The sequence below is a fragment of the Bufo gargarizans genome, chromosome 9 (genome assembly GCF_014858855.1).
Source record: "Bufo gargarizans isolate SCDJY-AF-19 chromosome 9, ASM1485885v1, whole genome shotgun sequence".
Lineage (NCBI taxonomy): Eukaryota > Metazoa > Chordata > Amphibia > Anura > Bufonidae > Bufo > Bufo gargarizans.
The window spans coordinates 177,631,965-177,656,839 of NC_058088.1; the positions used below are offsets into that span (position 1 = coordinate 177,631,965).

General features: G+C 43.9%; 1 protein-coding gene across 6 annotated transcripts in view; it reads left to right on the plus strand.

Moving 5' to 3' along the window:
- The window catches only part of FOXP3 (forkhead box P3), a 49,820-nt gene extending 32,431 nt beyond the window's left edge, over window positions 1-17,389 (plus strand). For 4 of the 6 annotated variants that reach the window (XM_044268261.1, XM_044268262.1, XM_044268266.1 and 1 more), the window contains 8 exons: window positions 174-342; window positions 4,283-4,372; window positions 4,779-4,866; window positions 7,965-8,039; window positions 8,129-8,285; window positions 15,059-15,135; window positions 15,418-15,519; window positions 17,162-17,389. In XM_044268261.1, the coding sequence (XP_044124196.1) occupies window positions 174-342; window positions 4,283-4,372; window positions 4,779-4,866; window positions 7,965-8,039; window positions 8,129-8,285; window positions 15,059-15,135; window positions 15,418-15,519; window positions 17,162-17,287 (884 nt within the window). In that variant the 3' untranslated portion in view covers window positions 17,288-17,389. The remainder of the gene's footprint in view (window positions 1-173; window positions 343-4,282; window positions 4,373-4,778; window positions 4,867-7,964; window positions 8,040-8,128; window positions 8,286-15,058; window positions 15,136-15,417; window positions 15,520-17,161) is intronic. The other 2 variants (XM_044268263.1, XM_044268267.1) reach the window with 2 other exon arrangements.
- The last annotated feature ends 7,486 nt before the right edge of the window (window positions 17,390-24,875 follow it).

Sequence of the window (24,875 nt, forward strand, 5' to 3'; positions counted from 1 at the left end):
GGGTTTCATTAAGACAGAACATGATAAGCCCTCAGGTAAGTACGAATGGAATGGCAGGTGAACTAAAATATGAGGAGGTACACACCTTAAATATGTGAATTCTTTGATCCTCCCTTGACTTTCACCAAGTCTAACCCTGACAACATGTACTCAATGTGATTATGCTGTCACAGGATTCAATCTTGCCAGTCTGGGCTGGGTCCAACATGAATCAGGTTTTGGAAAAGGCGAAGAAGATTCAGTCAACAAGAAAAGTAGTGCGTCCGCCTATGTCCGGGAGTTGTCCTCAAATACCGAGAGAACCCAAAAGAAATCCTTCAATGATGGTCCGAACAAGGACAGGTCAGTAGTTGTATAAAAGAAAAGTGTGTATTTTCCTCTTATGGCTTGAACTATGATATGTTCTAGCAGTTTTCTGTCTCACAAAGATGAATTTAATAGCAACCCTAAAGCTGGCCGTACACATAAGTATCAGGTGGATTATGGGCAATCTTTGATCTATTGGATCTTTCCTGCAAATGATCTGATCATCAACCTTTTCGACAAGGCCCAAAAAATTCCAACCTGACGATTTCCTGTTCAGTAGACAACGGTGTGTCCATCACGAGTGATCATTCTCATATCATCTCCTTGTTGTCTGAAATAGTCAAAATCAGCCATTTGCATTTAGAGCTCTGAGGTTATGTTGGGGCTGTCCTACCATAAGGTAGTAGAAGTGCCTCCCACTTGTGTACTTGGGAGGCAAAAATTGACTGATTTTGAAAGCCAGACACTCCTGGGAACCATGGGTCAAGCTATACCTCACTGCAGGCCAGCAGATGAGCAACCAAAAACAATTCTCCATACAGGGGTGCACCTAGCCTTTTTGCTGCCTGAGGTGAAAAATGAAACAGCGCCCTCCCCCCATGTCAATTTCTTAACCTAACCCCAGCCCTACTGTTAAAGACATACAAAGTACTTGGAAAACATTACATACAGAGCTAAAAAACATACAGGGTAGTAACACAGCGCCACATACATCCAGTGACGTGCCCTCTGATGTAGATAATCTCTTTCTTTATCTTCTCCATTCAGACCAGACCACCATGATTATTTCTTGTGTCTGCAGAGTTTGACAACTACTTTTCCATCCTCCTCCCCACCTTCTGAACACCCCATCCTGGCACCTCTAATATTGTGCCCACCGTGTTTCCCAATATACTGCAGATAATCCCCCTGAAAATACTATTACCACACAGATAGTTTCCCTTCAATAATTATTGGCACTCCATCCTCCTCCCCACCTTCTGAACACCCCATCCTGGCACCTCTAATATTGTGCCCACCGTGTTTCCCAATATACTGCAGATAATCCGCCTGAAAATACTATAACCACACAGATAGTTTTCCTTCAATAATTATTGGCACACAGTGCCCTAAAAAATAACTGAGCACAGAAAATAATGTTCCCCAAACTTATAGTGCCGTAAACAGTGTCCTCCAAAAATGATTGTGCTAACCTGATACTGTGCCATGGTACTTGCCAAAAGTCCCACCAATAGTAATAATTCTCTGCCAGAGTGGTAACAGTGCACCAAATAGTAGTAATGTCCCTCATTTTGCCTCCAGAATTAATAATGCCCCCATAGTGCCCCCAGTAGTAATAATCCCCCTATAATGTGTGCCTGTACAAACAATGAACGCTTATAAAGTTTGCCAGTAAAATAATTCCCCCTTGAAATGTGCGCCAGTACAAAAAATGCTCCCTTATGACGCGTGCCAGTATAAATAAAAAAAAACTTTCAGTGCCCCATGTAGAATAAATGTCCCCATATTGGCCACCTTAGAATGTGTGCCAGTACAAAAATATTCCCTTATAATGTGTGCCAGTACAAAAATGCTCCCTTACAATGTGTGCTAAGTACAAAAAAGCCCCCTTATGTGCCAGTACAAAAAATGCTCCCTTATAACGTGTGTCAGTACAAAAAACTATCCCCATTTAGTGCCCCTAGTAGAACTAATGTCCCCTTATAATGTGTGCCAATTCAAAAATGCTCCTTTTTACAGCCACAATGTCCCCGTAGTGCTTTCTTCAATGGTCTTCAAGCAGTGAATAGACATTTAAAGAAGAGGAGGGGAAGCAGGAAAGGAAGCATCTTCCTCTGATAAGATATATTACAATTTTTCTTGTGTTTGCTTATACTATTCATTGATGAAAAAATAAGAAACGGCATTTGCTCTTTAATTCACCATTACTTGTACTAAAAAAAAATGGAAAACCATCCTGCTGTCAGTGATGCAGTGCAAGACACAGACCTCTTCTAGTCTGTACCCTGAGCTCTATGCAGCCCGGCTCAGGCAGCGCCATGATGATGATACCAGTCTCTGATAGGCTACAGGAACTAGGACTAAAGCCTATTAGAGGAAATAGTGGGCCAGGGAGACACTGCTCCCATGCCCCGTCACAGCATTCAACTGTATTGCTGTCCTGAGTACAGGGATGCCGTTGAATATGTAGTGCTCATTGCTCATGGCCCTTCCACTGCCCCCGTTTTGCCCCTACCTGGTGCCGCCTGAGGCAATCGCCTCACCTCGCCTCATCGTCGGTGCACCCCTGTCTCCATAGCATTCAAAATGAATAACTATGGAGTCCTGCCCCCAGTTACAGAAATAAGAATAGCTTTGGAGCAAAAACTGCTGCTCTATCAGGTGAAATATAAAAAGTGTACAGACTAAGGGTCCATTCAGACGTCTGTATGAATGGTCTGGATCCGTTCCACAATTATGTGGAACGGGTGTGGAACTATTCATTTTCAATAGGGCCAGAAAAGATGCGGACAGCACACAGTGTGCTGTCCGCTTACGCACTTCAGTTCCACGTCCCCGAACTTCCGGTCCGCGGCTTCGCAAAAAAATAGAGCATGTCCTATTCTTGTCCACAACTGCGGACAAGAATAGGAATTCTCTCTATATGGGTCTGGCGATGTGCGGTGTCCGTGTTTTGTGGACCGCAAAACACTACGGGTGTCTGAATGGAACCTAAAGGTTTCTAAGGACTTCTGTTCACATTGAAATCCATATTGACCTCCGCAATCATTCCACGTCCCGTGAATGTTAGCGGAGTTTCCACAAAATGTTCTTGTTACTTATTCCTGCAGATTCCACATGGGAAAGACACCAAACTAGGCCCTGACGGATTAGCCCCATTGAATGGGGGTAATTATCAAACCAATCCATTGCACATCAAATTGCATAGCCGTGGAATCTGAATGTCAGGCTCAGATTTCTGCCCCAAGTCCTGTAGTAAATACATGTCGGATTTGCAAATTGAGTGAGCATATCCTAAGAGAGCTGGAACACTTATGAGGACATGGAGATTTATTGACACTACTGGAAAATGAAATATGAACACCTGGAAAGTTTAATGCGATTGAGATGAGTTTCTGATGAGGCCAACAATGGCCAACAATAGCGTTATGAGATGAAAACAAGTTCTGCCCTGGTAGTATTGATGGCCACATCAGAGTTGGAGAGCACTTACTGCCCTCGTGCATAATGCGGAGACATACAGGACCAACACCAGGAGTTATGGTGTGGGGCTCCATTAGCTACCATGGTCATTCCCATCTGTATTTGCGGAGGGAACATTGACCAACCTTCAGTATGTCAAGGACATCATGGAACTGGTCCTACTGCCATCATGCATAGTTCGGAGATACACAGGACGAACACCAGTTGTCATGGTGTGGTAAGCCATTAGCCACCATGGTCGTTCCTATTTGTATTCATAGAGGGAACACGGACCAGCCTTTGGTATGTCCAGGACATTGTGGAACCAGTCCTACTGCTTTTTTTTTATTTATTTTTTATGCTAAGAGACATGTCTTTCCAACAAGATAACGTCTGTCCACACACTGCCCTAGCTAAACAACTTACTCTCCAGGATCTCCAGCAGCTGCCCCAGCTCCATCATCACAAGATCTCTCCACCATGGAGAACATCTAGGACTGGATGGGGTGAAGAATCTCCCAGGCACCCTTAAACCCAAAATAAAGGGGGCACCACCTTGGTTGTGTGATCATTGACCAGGCTCCACCAGAAATTTATACTTGAATCTTAGCTCAATCGCATGAAGGTTTCCAGGTATTGTTTTTTCACTCTCCGGTACTGTATTTTGCCACAGATTAAAATCTCATGCATGGATCTGTAGGATACTGGTGAAGAACTAGATGTGCTGGAAATTCTGTACCATGTTAACAAGCAGATAAGTTAGAAAGTCAACTATTTGTATTTTGCCTTAAAGCACTGAACTCCTCTATTCCATTCACTATGGTGGTGCCTGCAAGTTTCCACGGTGTGAGAAGACCTTCACAGATCACTGGCATTTTCTTAGGTACTGAAACTCGAAACCTATGTAAAGAGACTGCCCTAGGCACCAGGACAAATGTACTATGTACATCTATTTACATCATCTTAAATTATCTTTATTATTATCTTAAATTATCTAAATCATCACACACAGGTGTGGGGATGATATTTCGACAGTCATTGCCTTAATTAAAAAGTCACCATACCGTGTATGTAGAGGATACCGCCATGCTGTTTGCATAATTAATGCCAATATAAAGTACACATTAATATAGCCATCACATAGTGCAAACAAATAATGCTTCTATATAGTGTACAAATAACAAGCTCATTTTAGAACAATCATATTAATAGCATTATTAGCCAGTGGGACCTGCAATTTAATGTGGGCTTTGTAGACCCCTTTACATTCTCTGCTAACATCTTCTCAGACATCTGTACAGCGATCATCACTTGGACAACACAAGCACAGTGCAATGCCTTCTCCAGGCGGAGGTGATTCACAGTCTACAGGAGCGGGTGAGATCCAATGTTTTCCATATTTCATGTGTACAGATAGCAACAATTACTGGATTTTTGTGCTTTATAGGACGCACCCGATGATAAGAAGCACCCCAGATTTTAGAGGAAGAAAAGAAGGAAAAACTATTTTTCATCAGCCCTCATATCAAATCCTAAGATCAGCCCCCCATATCAAACCCTCAGATCAGACACCCATATCAGGACATCAGATCAGAACCCCATATTAGGACATCAGATTACACCCCCATCAAACCTCCATGTCAGACCCCCATCAGACCTCAGATCAGACCTCAGATCAGACTTCCATGTCAGACCCCCCCATCAGACCTCAGATCAGACTTCTATTTCAGACCCCTATCAGGCCTCATATCAGACTTCCATTAAAGATCCCCCATCAGACCTCAGATCAGACTTCCATGTCAGACCCCCCCATCAGACCTCAGATCAGACTTCCATGTCAGACCCCCATCAGGCCTTAAATCAGACTTCCATTAAAGACCCCCATCAGGACTCAGGTCAGACTTCCATGTCAGACCCCCATCAGACCTCACATCAGACCTCAGATCACACTTCCATGTCAGACCCCCATCAGGCCTCATATCAGACTTCCATTAAAGACCCCCATCAGACCTCAGATCAGACTTCCATGTCAGACCCCCCCATCAGACCTCATATCAGACTTCCATTAAAGATCCCCATCAGACCTCAGATCAGACTTCCATTAAAGATCCCCCCATCAGACCTCAGATCAGACTTCCATGTCAGACCCCCCATCAGACCTCAGATCAGACTTCTATGTCAGACCCCCATCAGGCCTTAAATCAGACTTCCATGTCAGACCCCCATCAGATCTCAGGTCAGACTTCCATGTCAGACCCCCATCAGGCCTTAAATCAGACTTCCATGTCAGACCCCCCATCAGACCTCAGATCAGACTTCCATGTCAGACCCCCCATCAGACCTCAGATCAGACTTCCATGTCAGACCCCCATCAGATCTCAGGTCAGACTTCCATGTCAGACCCCCATCAGACCTCAGATCAGACTTTCATGCCAGACCCCCATCAGACCTCAGATCAGAGATAAAATAAATACATTTACTTACCTCTCCTGCTCTGCCGCTCCTCTCCAAGCTCATAGGTCTCTGCAGCAGTCGTGCCCCCTTGTCTTCTCCAGGCCCACGCTGCACTGTCACCTGACTGCATACAGCGTCAGCCTATAGTGTGTGCACTACATCTTGATGCTGTACGAGGCCAGGACAGTGCAGCTTAGCCCCATGGAAGAAGATCAGGAAGGGTGAGTACAGGAAGCACTCCCCGCACCTACTGCATACTAGTGAACACTTTCATAATGGAAACGCTCAGTAGTATTGGCTTTATAAGACAAACTGCAATTCTTTCCCTTTTGGGGGGAAAAAGTGTGTCTTATAAAAGGAAAAATACGGTACCTGATACCTCCTCACGATGTTCATCTTCATTGCTGAAGATGATGGGAGTTGGAACTACATAGAAAAAGCTTATTATTCAGTAAAGGATTATTACCTATAGATATCAGTCACGTGAGGCTTCTGCATCATTTTTTTTACTGCATTTTATATATAAAAATGACGGGGAAAAAAATAATATATTTTTTTTTTAAAAGCCATGCTCTCAAAACCACACCCCTTGTTTTAACTTGGCCAGTATTTTTTGTTGGGAAAGATGGCAACCCTAGGACATGGTAAATCACATATCATCCCAACCAGGGGTGTAACTGAAATTCATGGGTAAGGAAAAGGAGGTTCTGCATCGGCGCAAATTCACCAGTGAAACCTGATGAAGGGGAGTCTCTCATCCCCGAAATGCGTTGTTTCTTATTAAAACAAAAATAATCTATCTATTAAGACCGCTTTCACTGGTGAATTTGCGCCGATGCAGAACCTCTTTTTCCTTACCTACGAATCCTTTTGGGGGACTGGACATCCCAGCCAAGAGATCATAAAATCTGCGGCTGCAATCCTGGTTTAAAAGGTCTTGTTTCTATTAAGTCTACAGTAGCGTTGTGCCTGCCGGAGCACAACCCTATAAGGTGAGTTTGGATATTTCTCACTCTGACATTCTTATCCGGTGTTTGAACATACTACCCTATTGTGCGCTCAGTTTTTTCTCTGTTTCCCTGCTCCCGAGGGAAATTTAGATTTGTCCGTGATCTATGCTGTAATTCATGGGGCTCCATTGCAAAATAAGATGGGGACCCCTCCACATAGTGTAAGAAAATTAAAACAGCAGAATAATGTATGTATAATAGCACCCTATATCAGAAAACCCACATTATAGCAAAATGCCACCATATTGTTATTCCCAACTAAAAGGTACAATATTTTTGCACCTGACTGGGACCCCCCCAAGCTCTGGGCCCCATAGCAAGTGCTATGGCTATAGTTACACCCATGATCAGAACGTGGTATATCATCATGGGGTAAGTTACATGCAACATTTAAAGTAGCACTCCTGCAAAAAGGTTTATGATATGACCTGTTAGAAAAGTACATGATGTCAACTACAGTGAATGTAATCTTCCTACCAGTGACTGTATTTGTGAGTTATAACCTCCCTTCAGATCCTCAGCTGTGTCATGTGACCAGCACTCTGATCTCCAAGTGACACAGGATAGGAAGTCAGTGACTTCTCTATTCATTCCTATGAGACGGACATTCAGGCTCCCATAGGAATACATAGAGAAACTGACATTTTGTGTTTTTTGGAGATCAGTGTTGGTCACATGACACAGCTGAGGATCAGAAGGGAGGTTATAACTCACAAATACAGTCACTAGTGAGAAGATTACATTCACTAGAGTTTACATCATGTACCTTTGTAACAGGTCAGAGAATAAAAATGTGTCGGAGTGCTTCTTTAAGTGTTGGGAGGTACAGTTCTGCTAGGTGGTACTGCCATTGCCAGGGTTAACAGTGACCCATTGCAACACTTACTATAAAGGATATGTTTTTTTTTTTGTGATTTCCACCCCTCTTACATGCCGTATATACGGTATAATATGGTGATACGATGTTTTTGAGTATCGTGTCAGGGGCTGACATCTTATGCTTCCTTACAGCTTGCCGTTGAGAAACAGAGACTTCTCGAGATGCAAAGTTTGATGACTGGAAAACTCAGCACAGTTCATGCGTCTGTAAGTGGACAAACTCCTTCCAGTGCCGCCTGATCTCTAGCGTCGGCGCTATGAGGTTTCACCGACAACTGTCCTGTAATCCTGTACAGAAGGCGAGAGAACGAGACCTACCCCTCCAACCATCCCAGCATGATGGCGTCTCCCCTGGGCCTGGACTCTCTGTCCCACTGCAGAAGGATTTCTCTGACACCGTCCTGGCCTTAAGAAGACAGATCTGGGACGGCGCCAGCTTCAGTATATTCGAGAGTCGGTATTATTGTTTTTTTTTGCATTGGTGTATTGTTTGTATTATGCCCTAATGTTTTCTTTTGGCATGTGCAGTGTTTGGTGAGCTTGCTTTTTTAATAACAATTCTGGAGCATCTGTTCTTAGGACTCTAGGATGTCCCAATCCTCAGTTATTTCTACTAGATGTTGTTGAATAAAAGTACACTTGGCTGTTACCAGTTGGGGGGGTCCCTGCACAGTCTGACACTATCCAACCAGTGCTACCAGTATCAGTCTGAGCAGGGACACAACTGGTAACACTGGGATGGACCTTCAGGTCAGTCATACACTTCTAGGAAGACTAATAGAGGAATGGCAAAACATACAATTGATGTCTCAGAATTGTGATTACATGGGGAATGCAAGCAATAGCTCAAAGAGTCCCATCAGGACAGGTGACAGGTCCTCTTTAGGTATCAGAGGTACAGTATAAGCCCATATAATTGACCAATAAAGCTGCCACATAGGGGTTGTCTCCTGTCATTCCAGAATATACTGCAATATGAGAGCATCATTATTCTGTTTTATTTATATTTAGGAATTACATGTATTTTCATAAGTTCTTATCATATACCAGAGCAGCAGACCCCCTGTCTTCCCTGTAGAATGGTATGGTCCATTGATTTGTCCTAGACATGGCGTCAGTCATGTGACCCTCACACACATCATGTGAACCCTGGCGCTGGCAACTAGCTTATAGGACAGAAGACATGCGCCAGGTCACATGATATGTGCTGATCACATGATTGACGCCATGTTTAGCCGTACATTATTCGGGACACCATCCAGAAAAGCGACTAAAGTATTCCTACCTACATTCAGCAGCATCATGTCTGTCAGTCTGTATACAGGACACTGTCTTCTGTCTTCTCCCCACCTCCTTAGTGTGTGCGAGTGTTTTTTTTTTTTCAACTAAACTTTACTGACATCATCTCCTAGAGACACACATTCTATTGATAAATGTAAATGCAAAAAGACACAAAAACCCACCAAATAATAATCATTATTCCATCATTAGTCAGCTAGCCCATAGACGTGTTGTGTATGTTGCCCCAGCACATGTCCTATGTTGTATAATTGAATACTAGCAGTCATAGCTGACACCAGGTATAGTCAGCTAGTCCATAGACGTGTTGTGTATGTTGCCCCAGCACATGTCCTATGTTGTATAATTGAATACTAGCAGTCATAGCTGACACCAGGTATAGTCAGCTAGTCCATAGACGTGTTGTGTATGTTGCCCCACAACATGTCCTATGTTGTATAATTGAATACTAGCAGTCACATAGCTGACACCAGATATAGTCAGCTAGTCCATAGACGTGTTGTGTATGTTGCCCCACAACATGTCCTATGTTGTATAATTGAATACTAGCAGTCACATAGCTGACACCAGGTATAGTCAGCTAGTCCATAGACGTGTTGTGTATGTTGCCCCAGCACATGTCCTATGTTGTATAATTGAATACTATTATACCAGGTATACAAGGTATAGTCAGCTAGCCCATAGACGTGTTGTGTATGTTGCCCCAGCACGTCCTATGTTGTGTAATTGAACACTAGCAGTCACATAACTGACACAAGGTATAGGCAGCTAGCCCATAGACGTGTTGTGTATGTTGCCCCAGCACATGTCCTATGTTGTATAATTGAATACTAGCAGTCACATAGCTGACACCAGGTATAGTCAGCTAGTCCATAGACGTGTTGTGTATGTTGCCCCAGCACATGTCCTATGTTGTATAATTGAATACTAGCAGTCACATAGCTGACACCAGGTATAGTCAGCTAGTCCATAGACGTGTTGTGTATGTTGCCCCAACACATGTCCTATGTTGTATAATTGAATACTAGCATTTACATAACTGACACCAGGTATAGTCAGCTAGTCAATAGACGTGTTGTGTATGTTGCCCCAGCACATGTCCTATGTTGCATGCTGTCGGTCACATAACTGATGCCATGTTTAGTCAATTAGCCCACAGAAAGTTACCAACATGTGAAGACCAAATAGTGATGCATTTTCAGCTGCAGACTGTAACTCTCAAAACAAGCAGATACTTCCCCTTTACAGGGAGTGCAGAATTATTAGGCAAGTTGTATTTTTGAGGATTAATTTTATTATTGAACAACAACCATGTTCTCAATGAACCCAAAAACTCATTAATATCAAAGCTGAATATTTTTGGAAGTAGTTTTTAGTTTGTTTTTAGTCTTAGCTATTTTAGGGGGATATCTGTGTGTGCAGGTGACTATTACTGTGCATAATTATTAGGCAACTTAACAAAAAACAAATATATACCCATTTCAATTATTTATTTTTACCAGTGAAACCAATATAACATCTCAACATTCACAAATATACATTTCTGACATTCAAAAACAAAACAAAAATAAATCATTGACCAATATAGCCACCTTTCTTTGCAAGGACACTCAAAAGCCTGCCATCCATGGATTCTGTCAGTGTTTTGATCTGTTCACCATCAACATTGCGTGCAGCAGCAACCACAGCCTCCCAGACACTGTTCAGAGAGGTGTACTGTTTTCCCTCCTTGTAAATCTCACATTTGATGATGGACCACAGGTTCTCAATGGGGTTCAGATCAGGTGAACAAGGAGGCCATGTCATTAGATTTTCTTCTTTTATACCCTTTCTTGCCAGCCACGCTGTGAAGTACTTGGACGCGTGTGATGGAGCATTGTCCTGCATGAAAATCATGTTTTTCTTGAAGGATGCAGACTTCTTCCTGTACCACTGCTTGAAGAAGGTGTCTTCCAGAAACTGGCAGTAGGACTGGGAGTTGAGCTTGACTCCATCCTCAACCCGAAAAGGCCCCACAAGCTCATCTTTGATGATACCAGCCCAAACCAGTACTCCACCTCCACCTTGCTGGCGTCTGAGTCGGACTGGAGCTCTCTGCCCTTTACCAATCCAGCCACGGGCCCATCCATCTGGCCCATCAAGACTCACTCTCATTTCATTCAGTCCATAAAACCTTAGAAAAATCAGTCTTGAGATATTTCTTGGCCCAGTCTTGACGTTTCAGCTTGTGTGTCTTGTTCAGTGGTGGTCGTCTTTCAGCCTTTCTTACCTTGGCCATGTCTCTGAGTATTGCACACCTTGTGCTTTTGGGCACTCCAGTGATGTTGCAGCTCTGAAATATGGCCAAACTGGTGGCAAGTGGCATCTTGGCAGCTGCACGCTTGACTTTTCTCAGTTCATGGGCAGTTATTTTGCGCCTTGGTTTTTCCACACGCTTCTTGCGACCCTGTTGACTATTTTGAATGAAACGCTTGATTGTTCGATGATCACGCTTCAGAAGCTTTGCAATTTTAAGAGTGCTGCATCCCTCTGCAAGATATCTCACTATTTTTGCCTTTTCTGAGCCTGTCAAGTCCTTCTTTTGACCCATTTTGCCAAAGGAAAGGAAGTTGCCTAATAATTATGCACACCTGATATAGGGTGTTGATGTCATTAGACCACACCCCTTCTCATTACAGAGATGCACATCACCTAATATGCTTAATTGGTAGTAGGCTTTCGAGCCTATACAGCTTGGAGTAAGACAACATGCATAAAGAGGATGATGTGGTCAAAATACTCATTTACCTAATAATTCTGCACTCCCTGTAGAGCAAGTTAGCATAACCCCAACCCTCTTTTGGTCCAGTTTGTGATAGAGTCCCACAAAAAAAATCACTTATAGATGCACTGCACAGTACTAATAAGGTGTGTAACTATGGGGGTCAAGGGTGGTTGTAGCATCCAGGCCCTAGGTCCTTCTGTCCCCTGAGTTGAGATTAGTACTATTTAGACATATGATATTTGGGGCCCTGTTACAAATTTTGCTTTGGGGGGCCAAAGAGCTTCAAGTCACACCAACTGGCTTAGGTTTTTTCCCTTGTCACATCCTAAAGGCTTGTAACAGAGCTGGATCTTGACATAGGAAAGACCTTGACATCAGAAAGACCAGATCCCCTTACATCATGACAAATGGTCACATGATGCATGGGAATCCAGTCACAGTCGCGGCCAGTGATGGCTGCGGCGATGTTAAACCGGATGTTTTTAGCAAGGGAGCTCAGCGGAGTGTCACAAGCCTGAAGTTGAAGGAGCAGGAAGTCAGAGACAGGAAGCAGGTAAGTAATCTTCTTTTCATAGGTCCGGCCAATTGCGGGATTTGCCAACCCTCCCCCCTCCCCAATTCTTGCAAATAGGGATAGAGGAACTTAGGTGAAAAGTAGGAACTGTCCCTCCAAAATAGGGACACCTGAGAGGTCTTATACAGAAAATAGTGGTAGGCTATAGGCAGCTCATGTATACAACGTGCGGCAGAAAAAAATTAGGTCAGTATACCTTTAAAACCCATGAATCGGTCAATTAAAGAAGCCGACCATACTCTGTCTGACTAAAAGCTTAAGAGGGTTATCTGCTCGGAATGACAATGAGTTAACGCACTAATGGCGACGATCTATACTCATCGTTACCCGGGCTCTGGCGAAGTAAACCGCGTGTGACTAACAAATAACAAGCCTTAGCTTCAGGGGCCTGAATGTAAATGGATTAGTCCTATGTAAGGCCCTTATTTGCATATGCTAATTGTAAGAGCGTTCACAAAACCTTTCGGACAAAAAGTGAATTTCTCTGCTCATAAAGACGGTCTATTATCAGGCGGAGATAGCTGCGCCAAGCGCTTGTTATCTGCATTTACATCATTATCGCTTTGTTTCCTCGGTAATTGGGAAGCGCGATAAGTTCTTGGATGTTATGGACCAAGAATACCTTATTATAAAGATGTGCCGGAATTGTTTGATTGGATTTGTGGATGTAATAGTGACTCTTATTAATCAGGAAATTAAATTAAGAAAAAAAAAATACAACTACAGTACCTGTTCCTCTAAGAGAAGCCGAGGAACGTCCTGAGATCCCCAGGCTGGTAATTCTATGATAGAGCAAGCAACTGAAGACACCGAGATAAGAGACATAGGACAAGAGAAACTAGATATTGGGTTATAGTCCGACATTCGTAATCTTATCTTTGCTGGGTGTGATAAAGACCTGCATTCTTTGTATTGTTCGAAGATCTAAAAGCTGAGATAACGTCTGTAGGCTACAGTTGTCTTCTGTATTGAAAGAAGTGAAACATCCATTAAAAACTTCAACAGAGGAACAGCCTGCTGAAGTTCACTGTATCTGGCATTGCCGGGTAATGGCATGCCCCACTGGATTCCCATTGACTACAATGGGATGTGACGGGCTTTCGGCCGGACAAAAATTCCTGCATGCACAACTTTTTGTTCAGCCGAAAGCTGGTTTTCATGCTAGAAAGCAGCCAGATCACCTTTGGATCCCATTGTAGTCTGGTGGTGTGCAACCCTATCCGGCTATGAACTTCAGAAGGCTGTTCCTCTGCTGGAGTTCACAATGGATATTCCACTTCCTTCAATACAGAAGACAACTTTAGTATAAGAACGTTATCTCAGCTTTTAGATCCTCCAACAATACATAGAATGCAGGTCCTTATCCCAAACTGAGGTGTGAACTGAGCCTAAAGGTGACACAGCTCTCGGATAAACGTTCATTAGGCTGACAGCTATCACTCCGAATTTCCTCATACATATGTCTGCTTGGCCAAGCAAGAATGTGTTCTCAGCAGAGAGAGGAGGAAGCCACTGGCAGAGAACACAATGATCGAAGCCCAACATGCCCAATCCTTGTCTCCTCTGACATCTGCTGTCCGAAGTAAGTCAGGAGGTCCCATTAGATGGTCTGCAGGTACAAATCGCTGGGCATAGCCATTATATATCTAATGTATATGGCCAGCTTAACGTTGGCCATGGCTTGCCGACTATCTGATGTGTATGGGTTGTCCTAACTCTTCCCCGACATATGATCTTGGAGGAAAGAAGGATTAGGGGAGTATCTAAAGGTGCTGGCCAACAGCTGTCCTATTGATAACCCTCATACACACGCCTGCTCAGCCAAACAATAGAAAGAGGAGGTATCTGCTGCCAGAGAACATTTGGGAGGTCACATCCCGTTAGATGGTCCACAGGTCCAAATTGCTGGGCTTGCTCAACATATATCTAATGTGTATGGCCAGCTTAACGTTGACCAAAACTCACCATCTGAATATCTGATGTGTCCCAACTCTCCCCCCAACATATCATCTTGGTGGGGAAGAAGTATTGGACATGTTGAATTTTACATGTCCTTTTGGTCTCAAACGAGATAAGCCACATTCAGAATACATATACCCTGTTAGAGGGTATATGGGGGGGTTGAGAGGAATATCTGTTGGCAGAACGATTAGGCTGAAAGCTATTCAAAGGGTTATGGGCACCTTCAGGGACCATGCCAATGGCTGGTTAAAGAATCCATGTAGTACAATTCTCTTCTTCATCATCACTTCCTATCTCCGTCGGTCTTGTGTATACCTTCATGTAGCCTCAGTAGCTGGATGAGAAGAGTGTTCCCAGATCCAGTAGGAAGAGCAGCTCTGAAGACTAAACTTTTGCTTTAACAGTTTTATTTTTAGGAAAAATTCTTTACTGTAACTTTTTTACTAATGTTTTTGTCTATACAGTAAATTTTCTATAAGTCACTATCTGCCGGAGTCAGGGTTCCAAACCCATATTGACATCCCAAAGAGGGTCTACCCCCTTACCTTAACTGAACTTCCACTTCTCACCACTGACCTGACAATCTTGGTTTTGTCGGTAGTAACATTATTGTTACTATATTCACAGACATGACGACCTGCATTGAATATTACAAGACCAACAATGTGAGGCCACCATTAACATACGCTTCCCTTATTCGATGGGTGAGTAAAGATATATTTTTTACATTGTGCTTTAGAGCGACCCTAACATCGAGCACGGAGCTGTTGTAGGGCCCTTGGTGGGAGGGCACAACAAGGGGACTACTGTTCTGTATGGCATGACACCATCATAGCAGCTACCGGCAGTGACCACTAGGGGCTCCACTGGGAAATTTAAAATACTGGGTTGTCAGTGTATGGATATGAGATCCCATGAGATATACGGATCGGATTTGGTGACCTACTGGAGACAACTGCTAACCAAAAAAATATTGTGTCCTACAGGCAATTCTGGAGTCACCACAGAAGCAGCTGGCTTTAAATGAAATCTATCACTGGTTTACCAAAATGTTTGCTTTCTTCAGACTTAACAAGGTCACTTGGAAGGTAATGTAGCCCTAACATTGCTCTTATAACTGCCCTAGTAGGGTTTCGTGACATCATAGAAGAGGGCCACCACTGGAGAACCAAACCTTGGAGTGGAGAGGCAGCGATGTGCCGATTGACGATTACATGGTTGCCTATTGGCATTTTTAAACATTTTCTATAAAAACCTTTAGAATATTTCTAAGACTAGATATTGGTGGACTGTTGGGCCAATGCCGGTGAGTCTGGCATACACATGCTCTTCACTTGTTAGGCTGAAGATGGGGTAAATAGCCACCTTGATAGGCATGGAGCTGGCCACACGTACACTATGCCATGACAGCCTCAATGTGGCGACCGACATCGCCAATCAGGTCACAGGCAACAAGGACGCACAATACCTATTGCTGTTCATACCAAAGGATTTTAGGTCGAGGGTCTTGTATGCTGCTTTGTCCAATGTAGGGAAGCAAGGGAGCAATAAAAATCTTAGGGCTGCCCATAAACGATGCGTCCTGGCAGAAGGATCCACGTGTGCATTACCGCCTTTGCCAGGCCATACCTGTATTTGCCGAGCTGAACCCAGCAATTAGTGGTGATCTGAATGCAGATCCTGCTGCTGGGGACGCATCATGTACAAGCAGCCTTAAAGGGGTTGTCTGAGATTTTAATATTGATGGTCTATCCTCAGGATAGGCCATCATTATCAGATTGGCGGGGGGTTCGACTCCCGGCACCCCCACCAATCAGCTGTTTGAAAAGGTCAGAGCTCTCCAGTGAGTGTCAAGGCCTCTTCCTAGGCCAGTGACATCATCATGTTCATTGTTTAAATGGTCCAGGCACAGCTCAGTCCCATTCAAGTGAATGGGGCTGACCTGCAATACCAAGCGCAGCCACTATCCAATTGAGGGCGATGTGCTTGGTTGGCGGGGTGTCGGACCCATGCTGATCTAAGGATAGGTCATCAATATTAAACACCTGGAAAACCCCTTTAAAGGGTTTGTCCGGGTTCAGAGCAGTGTGTTCGGTGACGTCACCGGCTCTGAGGGGCATGCTTTAGCGCTGCCCTAGCAGTTTTACTGGCTAGCGCAGCGCTAAAGCCCGCCCATCAGTGCCGTGATGTCACCGGGCTTCCTGGCAGCCCATGGAGAGCCCGGTACATCATAGGAACTCTTAAAAATGCCTTTGCCCTGCGCGATTTAGTGCAGGGCAAAGGAGAGCATCGGAGCATGAACTGCTCTGATGCTCAAGTCAGGGGGGATGCCTGGGTGAATATGGAGGTATGTCCGGGTTCAGCTCTGAGCCCGGACAACCCCTTTAATATGGGGATTAGATGGCATCGGGAATATGATCCCAAAAATGTCTGCTGTAACCAGAATGCCAACAAATGATTAGTAATGGGCAGCCACTTGCCATCAGAGCCCAGGGCGTCATGTTCCTCATGTAAAGACACATTGCGGATGACATCCTGAGGATGTATGGCTGCATTTCTGAGGTAAATGTGCGGGAATCTCTGACAGACATTTCACTGTGAAGACCTGACAAGAAATCTGTGGCTTGTCTGATGGGTTTACCAGAGCGGAGCCGTCAGACACTCTGGGGACAACATCAATTTGGCCATTAACTCAATTTCCATATTTTATGTATTTTTTTTTGCCCCCAGAATGCAGTGCGCCACAACCTGAGCCTCCACAAATGTTTTGTACGGGTGCAGAACATCAAGGGGGCCGTGTGGATGGTGGACGAGCTGGAGTTCCAGCGGAAGAGGGGAGCGCGGAGCTGTCGCTGACCGGCCCACCCTTTTAGGCCCGTACAGGGGACTCCTTGTATACAGGCAGTCCTCCCTCATATTAATTGTAAACCCCCCGACAATAAAACCTGAATGCTCCTGTGTCGGCTCGCTTTAATTGCTTGTCTGTCCATATGATGTCGCTAATTACACGGCCTCAGTGTGAGATGACCGATGACATCACAAGGAAATGATCACATGATGATGTTGTTTCAGTTGAAAAAATCAAGGCAAATAATCGCCGCCCCAGGAATGCCCCGACATACCTACTTATGGGAGGGGTTTACACTAGCCACCCCCATTTTCAGGCTGGGACAGTGCAAATTTGCAGTGACCGTCTCTGAAAATTAGGGACAGTCCCGGCAAATTCAGGACAGTCAACAAGTATGTGCATTGTCCGATTTCATACCTCCCTCTTATTAAATGGGTTCTCCAAGAATGATTTAAAGGGGTTTGCTGTCAGGCTGCTCAGTCATGATGGCATATCAGGCAGGCGGAACCTGTCCTAGAATGTGAGCAGGACTGGTTGCCACCATTTGAAGAGCTACCCTGAGGGGTGAGGAGGCCGCACTATACATTACACTCTGGTATTTGCATATATTACACATTGGTGAGTGTTCCTGTCAGGCTGCTCAGCCACGATGGCATATTGTAGGCATGAGCCACCTGTCCTAGAATGTGAGCAGGACTGGTTGCCACCATTTGAAGAGCTACCCTGAGGGGTGAGGAGGTCGCACTACACATTACACTCTGGTATTTGCATATATTACACATTGGTGAGTGTTCCTGTCAGGCTGCTCAGCCATGATGGCATATTGTAGGCATGAGCCACCTGTCCAGGAATGTGAGCAGGACTGGTTGCCACCACCTGCAGAGCTGCCTAGGGTGGGTGATTTGGCCGGGCCTCACTACACATTACACTCTGGCACTTGCATATATTACACATTGGTGAGTGTTCCTGTCAGGCTGCCCAGGATCGCATCATTACCATCTAATGTAGAGCAGTAGGTAATGAGGTCCCCCCACCCCCCTAGTCAGCTCTGCAAGTGGAGGCAACCAGTCCCTCTTGCATTCTAGGACAGGTAACCCCTTTAAAAACCTTTTCTGGGCTTAAGCTGAAGTGTAAAGGGTATGGCCACAGGGGACGGCTGAGGATTTTCTGCAGCATTGACATGTCCCTTTTCCAAGGCCACGCTCCCTATATTATTGGGCACGACCCTCTCTCACGAGGAGTCACGTCCACTCCATGAAAGTTTAGATGGTGGGATCATGCCTTAGGCTCTATTAACATGGTCCGCATTAGTGCAAGGGAAAAAAAAAATGCAGGTAGTTGCCCATAGCAACCAGATTCCATATTAATTATTCAAATTTTTTATATTATAGAAAGCTAAGTGGTTGCCAAGGGGAACGATTCAACTGATCCATTTGTGCTATTCCTAATGAGCTTCAGTTATCAACACATCAAAACTGTTGTTGACCATGGCAACCAATCAGAGCTTAGCTTTAATTTCCTAAACTGCTCTGGAAAAATAAAAGCTGCATTGTGATTGGTTGCTATGAGCTACACAGTCAGGATTTTCTATACTTTACACAATTTTGATAAATGAGGGCAAATGTAATCTTAAAAGGGTGTTTATAATTGGTGTAAGGAGCAATTTCCCTTTCAAAGGGGTTGTCCTACGAAAAATATTCTAAATTTTTTAAACCACTGCCTGGATCTGAAAACTTTTTTTTAAACCACATGTAATTAAAAATTTCGTATAGCCACTGAGTTATTTAACGAGATCCATTGGTATAGCGCCACCTGCTGTTTGTTATTTTTCTAATTTCTCTTTCCAACTCAGTGAAGTGGACACACATGCTCAGTTCTAGTCTTTAGGGACATACCACCTAAGAAAGGGCACGTCCCTTGAGCTGCCTGTTTGAAATAAATACAGCAAAACGACTGGAGCAATGAATGGGGAGATCTCTGGATCCATGTGAGGTACAGGGCTGGTTCTAGCTTTGTTAGAAAGAGATGGTCATGTCCTATATGATGTCTGATTTTTTAAGTTATAATAAAATAAGCTAGGCGTGAGGTATGTGTACAGCTAGGTTGGATATGATGTGTTCACATCGCCACCTAGTGGTCATCACATCACAGTGACTGCACAGTGAATACACAGGTCTTTTGATTCTTTTATTAGGTCGGTTTATTGACTTGCTGCTGTTTGCACAGTTGGGGTCCAATCTTTTTTCTTTTTCTATAAGAAAAGGGAGGAATCACAAAAAACAAAAAACACACACACACCCCAAAAAAGAAAGAAAACCGCCATCCAGTCAATAAAAAAAAATTAGTACTTGCAGAAATTTTTCTAAACCATAGATTCGGACTATTCGAACCCGAGAATGCTCATTTATATGTATTCTCTGTTTATCAAATTTGTGTATCCTTTTTGGTTACAAAAGGCCATATAAATATTTTAAAAAATATATATATAAAAAAATAAAAATTTGTAAAAAACAAAACAAAAGACATAAAAATAAATTATATTATGGGATTTGATGATGTCACTCCAGGTCAGTAATATTAACCGCTTGCCGCCACGCTAACGCCGAAAGGCGTCATCGCGGCGGCTCTCCCAGGTCACACTAACGCCAATAGGCGTCATCTCGCGAGACGCGAGATTTCCTGTGAACGCGCGCACACAGGCGCGCGCGCTCACAGGAACGGAAGGTAAGCGAGTGGATCTCCAGCATGCCAGCGGCGATCGTTCGCTGGCAGGCTGGAGATCCGAATTTTTTAACCCCTAACAGGTATATTAGACGCTGTTTTCATAACAGCGTCTAATATACCTCCTACCTGGTCCTCTGGTGGTCCCTTTTGTTAGGATCGACCACCAGAGGACTCAGGTAGGTCAGTACAGTCGCACCAAACACCACACTACACTACACTACACCCCCCGTCACTTATTAACCCCTTATAAACCCCTGATCACCCATGATCACCCCATATAAACTCCCTGATCACCCCCCTGTCATTGATCACCGCCCTGTCATTGATCACCCCCCTGTCAGGCTCCGTTCAGACGTCCGTATGATTTTTACGGATCCACGGATCGGATCCGCAAAAAGCATACGGACGTCTGAATGAAGCCTTACAGGGGGGTGATCAATGACAGGCGGGTGATCACCCATATACACTCCCTGATCACCCCCTGTCATTGATCACCCCCCTGTCATTGATCACTCCCCTGTAAGGCTCCATTCAGACGTCCGCATGATTTTTACGGATCCATGGATCGGATCCGCAAAACACATGCGGACGTCTGAATGCAGCCTTACAGGGGGTGATCAATGACAGGCGGGTGATCACCCATATACACTCCCTGATCACCCCCCTGTCATTGATAACCCCCCTGTAAGGCTCCATTCAGACGTCAGCATGCGTTTTGTGGATCCGATCCATGTATCCATGGATCCGTAAAAAATCATGCGGATGTCTGAATGGAGCCTTACAGGGGGGGTGATCAGTGACAGGGGGGTGATTACCCTGATCACCCCCTGTCATTGATAACCCCCCTGTAAGGCTCCATTCAGACGTCCGCATGCGTTTTGTGGATCCGATCCATGTATCCATGGATCCGTAAAAAATCATGCGGATGTCTGAATGGAGCCTTACAGGGGGTGATCAATGACAGGGGGGTGATCAGGGAGTCTATATGGGTGATCACCCCCCTGTCATTGATCACCCCCCCCCTTGTAAGGCTCCATTCAGACATTTTTTTTGGCACAAGTTAGCGGAAATTTTTTGTTTGTTTTTGTTTTTGTTTTTTCTTACAAAGTCTCATATTCCACTAACTTGTGTCAAAAAATAAAATCTCACATGGACGCACCATACCCCTCACGGAATCCAAATGCGTAAACATTTTTAGACATTTATATTCCAGACTTCTTCTCACGCTTTAGGGCCCCTAAAAAGCCAGGGCAGTATAAATACCCCACATGTGACCCCATTTCGGAAAGAAGACACCCCAAGGTATTCCGTGAGGGGCATATTGAGTCCATGAAAGATTGAAATTTTTGTCCTAAGTTAGCGGAAAGTGAGACTTTGTGAGAAAAAAACAACAAAAAAAAATCAATATCCGCTAACTTATGCAAAAAAAAAAAAAATTCTAGGAACTCGCCATGCCCCTCATTGAATACCTTGGGGTGTCTTCTTTCCAAAGTGGGGTCACATGTGGGGTATTTATACTGCCCTGGCTTTTTAGGGGCCCGAAAGTGTGAGAAGAAGTCTGGGATCCAAATGTCTAAAAATGCCCTCCTAAAAGGAATTTGGGCCCCTTTGCGCATCTAGGCTGCAAAAAAGTGTCACACATCTGGTATCGCCGTACTCAGGAGAAGTTGGGGAATGTGTTTTGGGGTGTCATTTTACATATACCCATGCTGGGTGAGAAAAATATCTTGGTCAAATTCCAACATTGTATAAAAAAATGGGAAAAGTTGTCTTTTGCCAAGATATTTCTCTCACCCAGCATGGGTATATGTAAAATGACACCCCAAAACACATTGCCCAACTTCTCCTGAGTACGGCGATACCAGATGTGTGACACTTTTTTGCAGCCAAGGTGGGCAAAGGGGCACATATTCCAAAGTGCACCTTTCGGATTTCACCGGCCATTTTTTACACATTTTGATTGCAAGGTACTTCTTACACATTTGGGCCCCTAAATTGCCAGGGCAGTATAACTACGCCACAAGTGACCCCATTTTGGAAAGAAGACACCCCAAGGTATTCCGTGAGGGGCACGGCGAGTTCCTAGAATTTTTTATTTTTTGTCACAAGTTAGCAGAAAATGATGATTTTTCTTTTTTTTTCTTTTTTCCTTACAAAGTCTCATATTCCACTAACTTGCGACAAAAAATAAAAAATTCTAGGAACTCGCCATGCCCCTCACGGAATACCTTGGGGTGTCTTCTTTCCAAAATGGGGTCACTTGTGGCGTAGTTATACTGCCCTGGCAATTTAGGGGCCCAAATGTGTGAGAAGAACTTTGCAATCAAAATGTGTAAAAAATGCCCTGCAAAATCCGAAAGGTGCACTTTGGAATATGTGCCCCTTTGCCCACCTTGGCAGCAAAAAAGTGTGACACATCTGGTATCGCCGTACTCAGGAGAAGTTGGGGAATGTGTTTTGGGGTGTCATTTTACATATACCCATGCTGGGTGAGAGAAATATCTTAGCAAAAGACAACTTTTCCCATTTTTTTATACAAAGTTGGCATTTGACCAAGATATTTTTCTCACCCAGCATGGGTATATGTAAAATGACACCCCAAAACACATTCCCCAACTTCTCCTGAGTACGGCGATACCAGATGTGTCACACTTTTTTGCAGCCTAGGTGGGCAAAGGGGCACATATTCCAAAGTGCACCTTTTGGATTTCACCGGTCATTTCTTACACATTTTGATTGCAAAGTTCTTCTCACACATTTGGGCCACTAAATTGCCAGGGCAGTATAACTACGCCACAAGTGACCCCATTTTGGAAAGAAGACACCCCAAGGTATTCCGTGAGGGGCATGGCAAGTTTTTAGAATTTTTTATTTTTTGTCGCAAGTTAGTGGAATATGAGACTTTGTAAGAAAAAATAAAAAAAATAAAATCATCATTTTCCGCTAACTTGTGACAAAAAATAAAAAGTTCTATGAACTCACTATGCCCATCAGCGAATACCTTAGGGTGTCTACTTTCCGAAATGGGGTCATTTGTGGGGGTTTTCTACTGTTTGGGCATTGTAGAACCTCAGGAAACATGACAGGTGCTCAGAAAGTCAGAGCTGTTTCAAAAAGCGGAAATTCACATTTTTGTACCATAGTTTGTAAATGCTATAACTTTTACCCAAACCATTTTTTTTTTTTTGCCCAAACATTTTTTTTTTTATCAAAGACATGTAGAACAATAAATTTGGCGAAAAATGTATATATGGATGTCGTTTTTTTTGCAAAATTTTACAGCTGAAAGTGAAAAATGTCATTTTTTTGCAAAAAAATCGTTAAATTTCGATTAATAACAAAAAAAGTAAAAATGTCAGCGGCAATGAAATACCACCCAATGAAAGCTCTATTAGTGAGAAGAAAAGGAGGTAAAATTCATTTGGGTGGTAAGTTGCATGACCGAGCAATAAACCGCTAAAGTTGTGGAGTGCCGATTTGTAAAAAAGGGCCTGGTCACTAGGGGGGTATAAACCTGTGGTCCTTAAGTGGTTAAAGAAGTTGTCTCATGAGGACATGACACATGGACAGGGGTGTCCATGTGTCAGAATGGAAAGCTGGGCAGTAAGAGCGGACACTGCACGTCCGTTATGGACAGAACATAAACCTACATTGTCCATGCAGCGGAAAGGATATGCTTTACATGGTGATAGCTGGGGGTTGGAGAAACTGTATCCGGTTTATTGTTGAAACAACCCCATAATATTTTTTCATGACATTTTTTTAAGTCTCTCTTATGGTTGTAGCATTGAAGGGAGCTACTGCTGACAGCACTAGGCAAGGGCTGGGGACAGCAGGTCAAACATACCTTTTGTAGAGCTTTTATTATCATGAGTAGTGAGAATATGAAGTTTTATTTTCCAGGTTCCGGTCCTCTGAAGTGCTCAATGCAGAGAGAACTTCACAGTGAAGCTCCGCCTCCTGGGCACTTGCAGGATCAAAACCTGTCAGAATAAAACTCCATATGTGCACTACTCCTTATAATAAAAGCTCCACAAAACATTTGTCCTGTTCTCCCCAACTCCTTCCTAGTGCTGTCAACAGTTTAGCCTGGTCAAAACTGCTGACAAATTCCCTTTAACCCCTTAAGGACATCTGCTGTATATAAGTATGGCGGATGACTGTATTTTAAAAGATGGCACCTTGATCGGAGAGGGCGCCATAGCCGCTGGGTTTCTGCTATTTTACACACCTGGGGCTAATGTCTGAGATCTGAGTTTTAAAGCCCTGCCGAGATCGGGGAAGCCGTTCGTTCTCTGTGGTAACCTCCAGCCTTCCTAAGGCCTTCAGCAATAGGTTCCTGTGGAGCTCTGCCTGTGACAAGGCTCCATAGGAATGTATTGAATCTCCTACAGACTGCAATGGTAAGACTCAGACTATCGCAGGTTCAAGTCCCTTAGGGGGATTTAAAAATATATATATTTTTTTTAAGTAAAGTAAAAAAAAAAGGCACTGCCATGTCTTAAAAAGCCCATACTATTAAAATTGTGGATCTGTGAATTGCAGACTTCAAAACGGATACTGTCGTGTGAATATGTGAATAGCCCCATAGATTGAAATCCATACACTATTCAAATGGGCACCGTGTAATAACACTCAAGAAGTTGTCCCCCCCCCCCCCCCCCCCCAAGCCCAGCTGATAGAAGCCGATTTATCAGTGCTGGTCCTCCTTACTTTTGTGGCACTGCAACGGGCAATAATTTTTATTGGACCAGCAGTTATCTTCAATGAGAGCTTATCATGGCGAGGCGCTGGGCTCTTGCCAACAGATGTGACCCCCAACCAAATGGAACGCCCAATTTTTGCTCAGTTTAGCCAATATTGCTTACACCA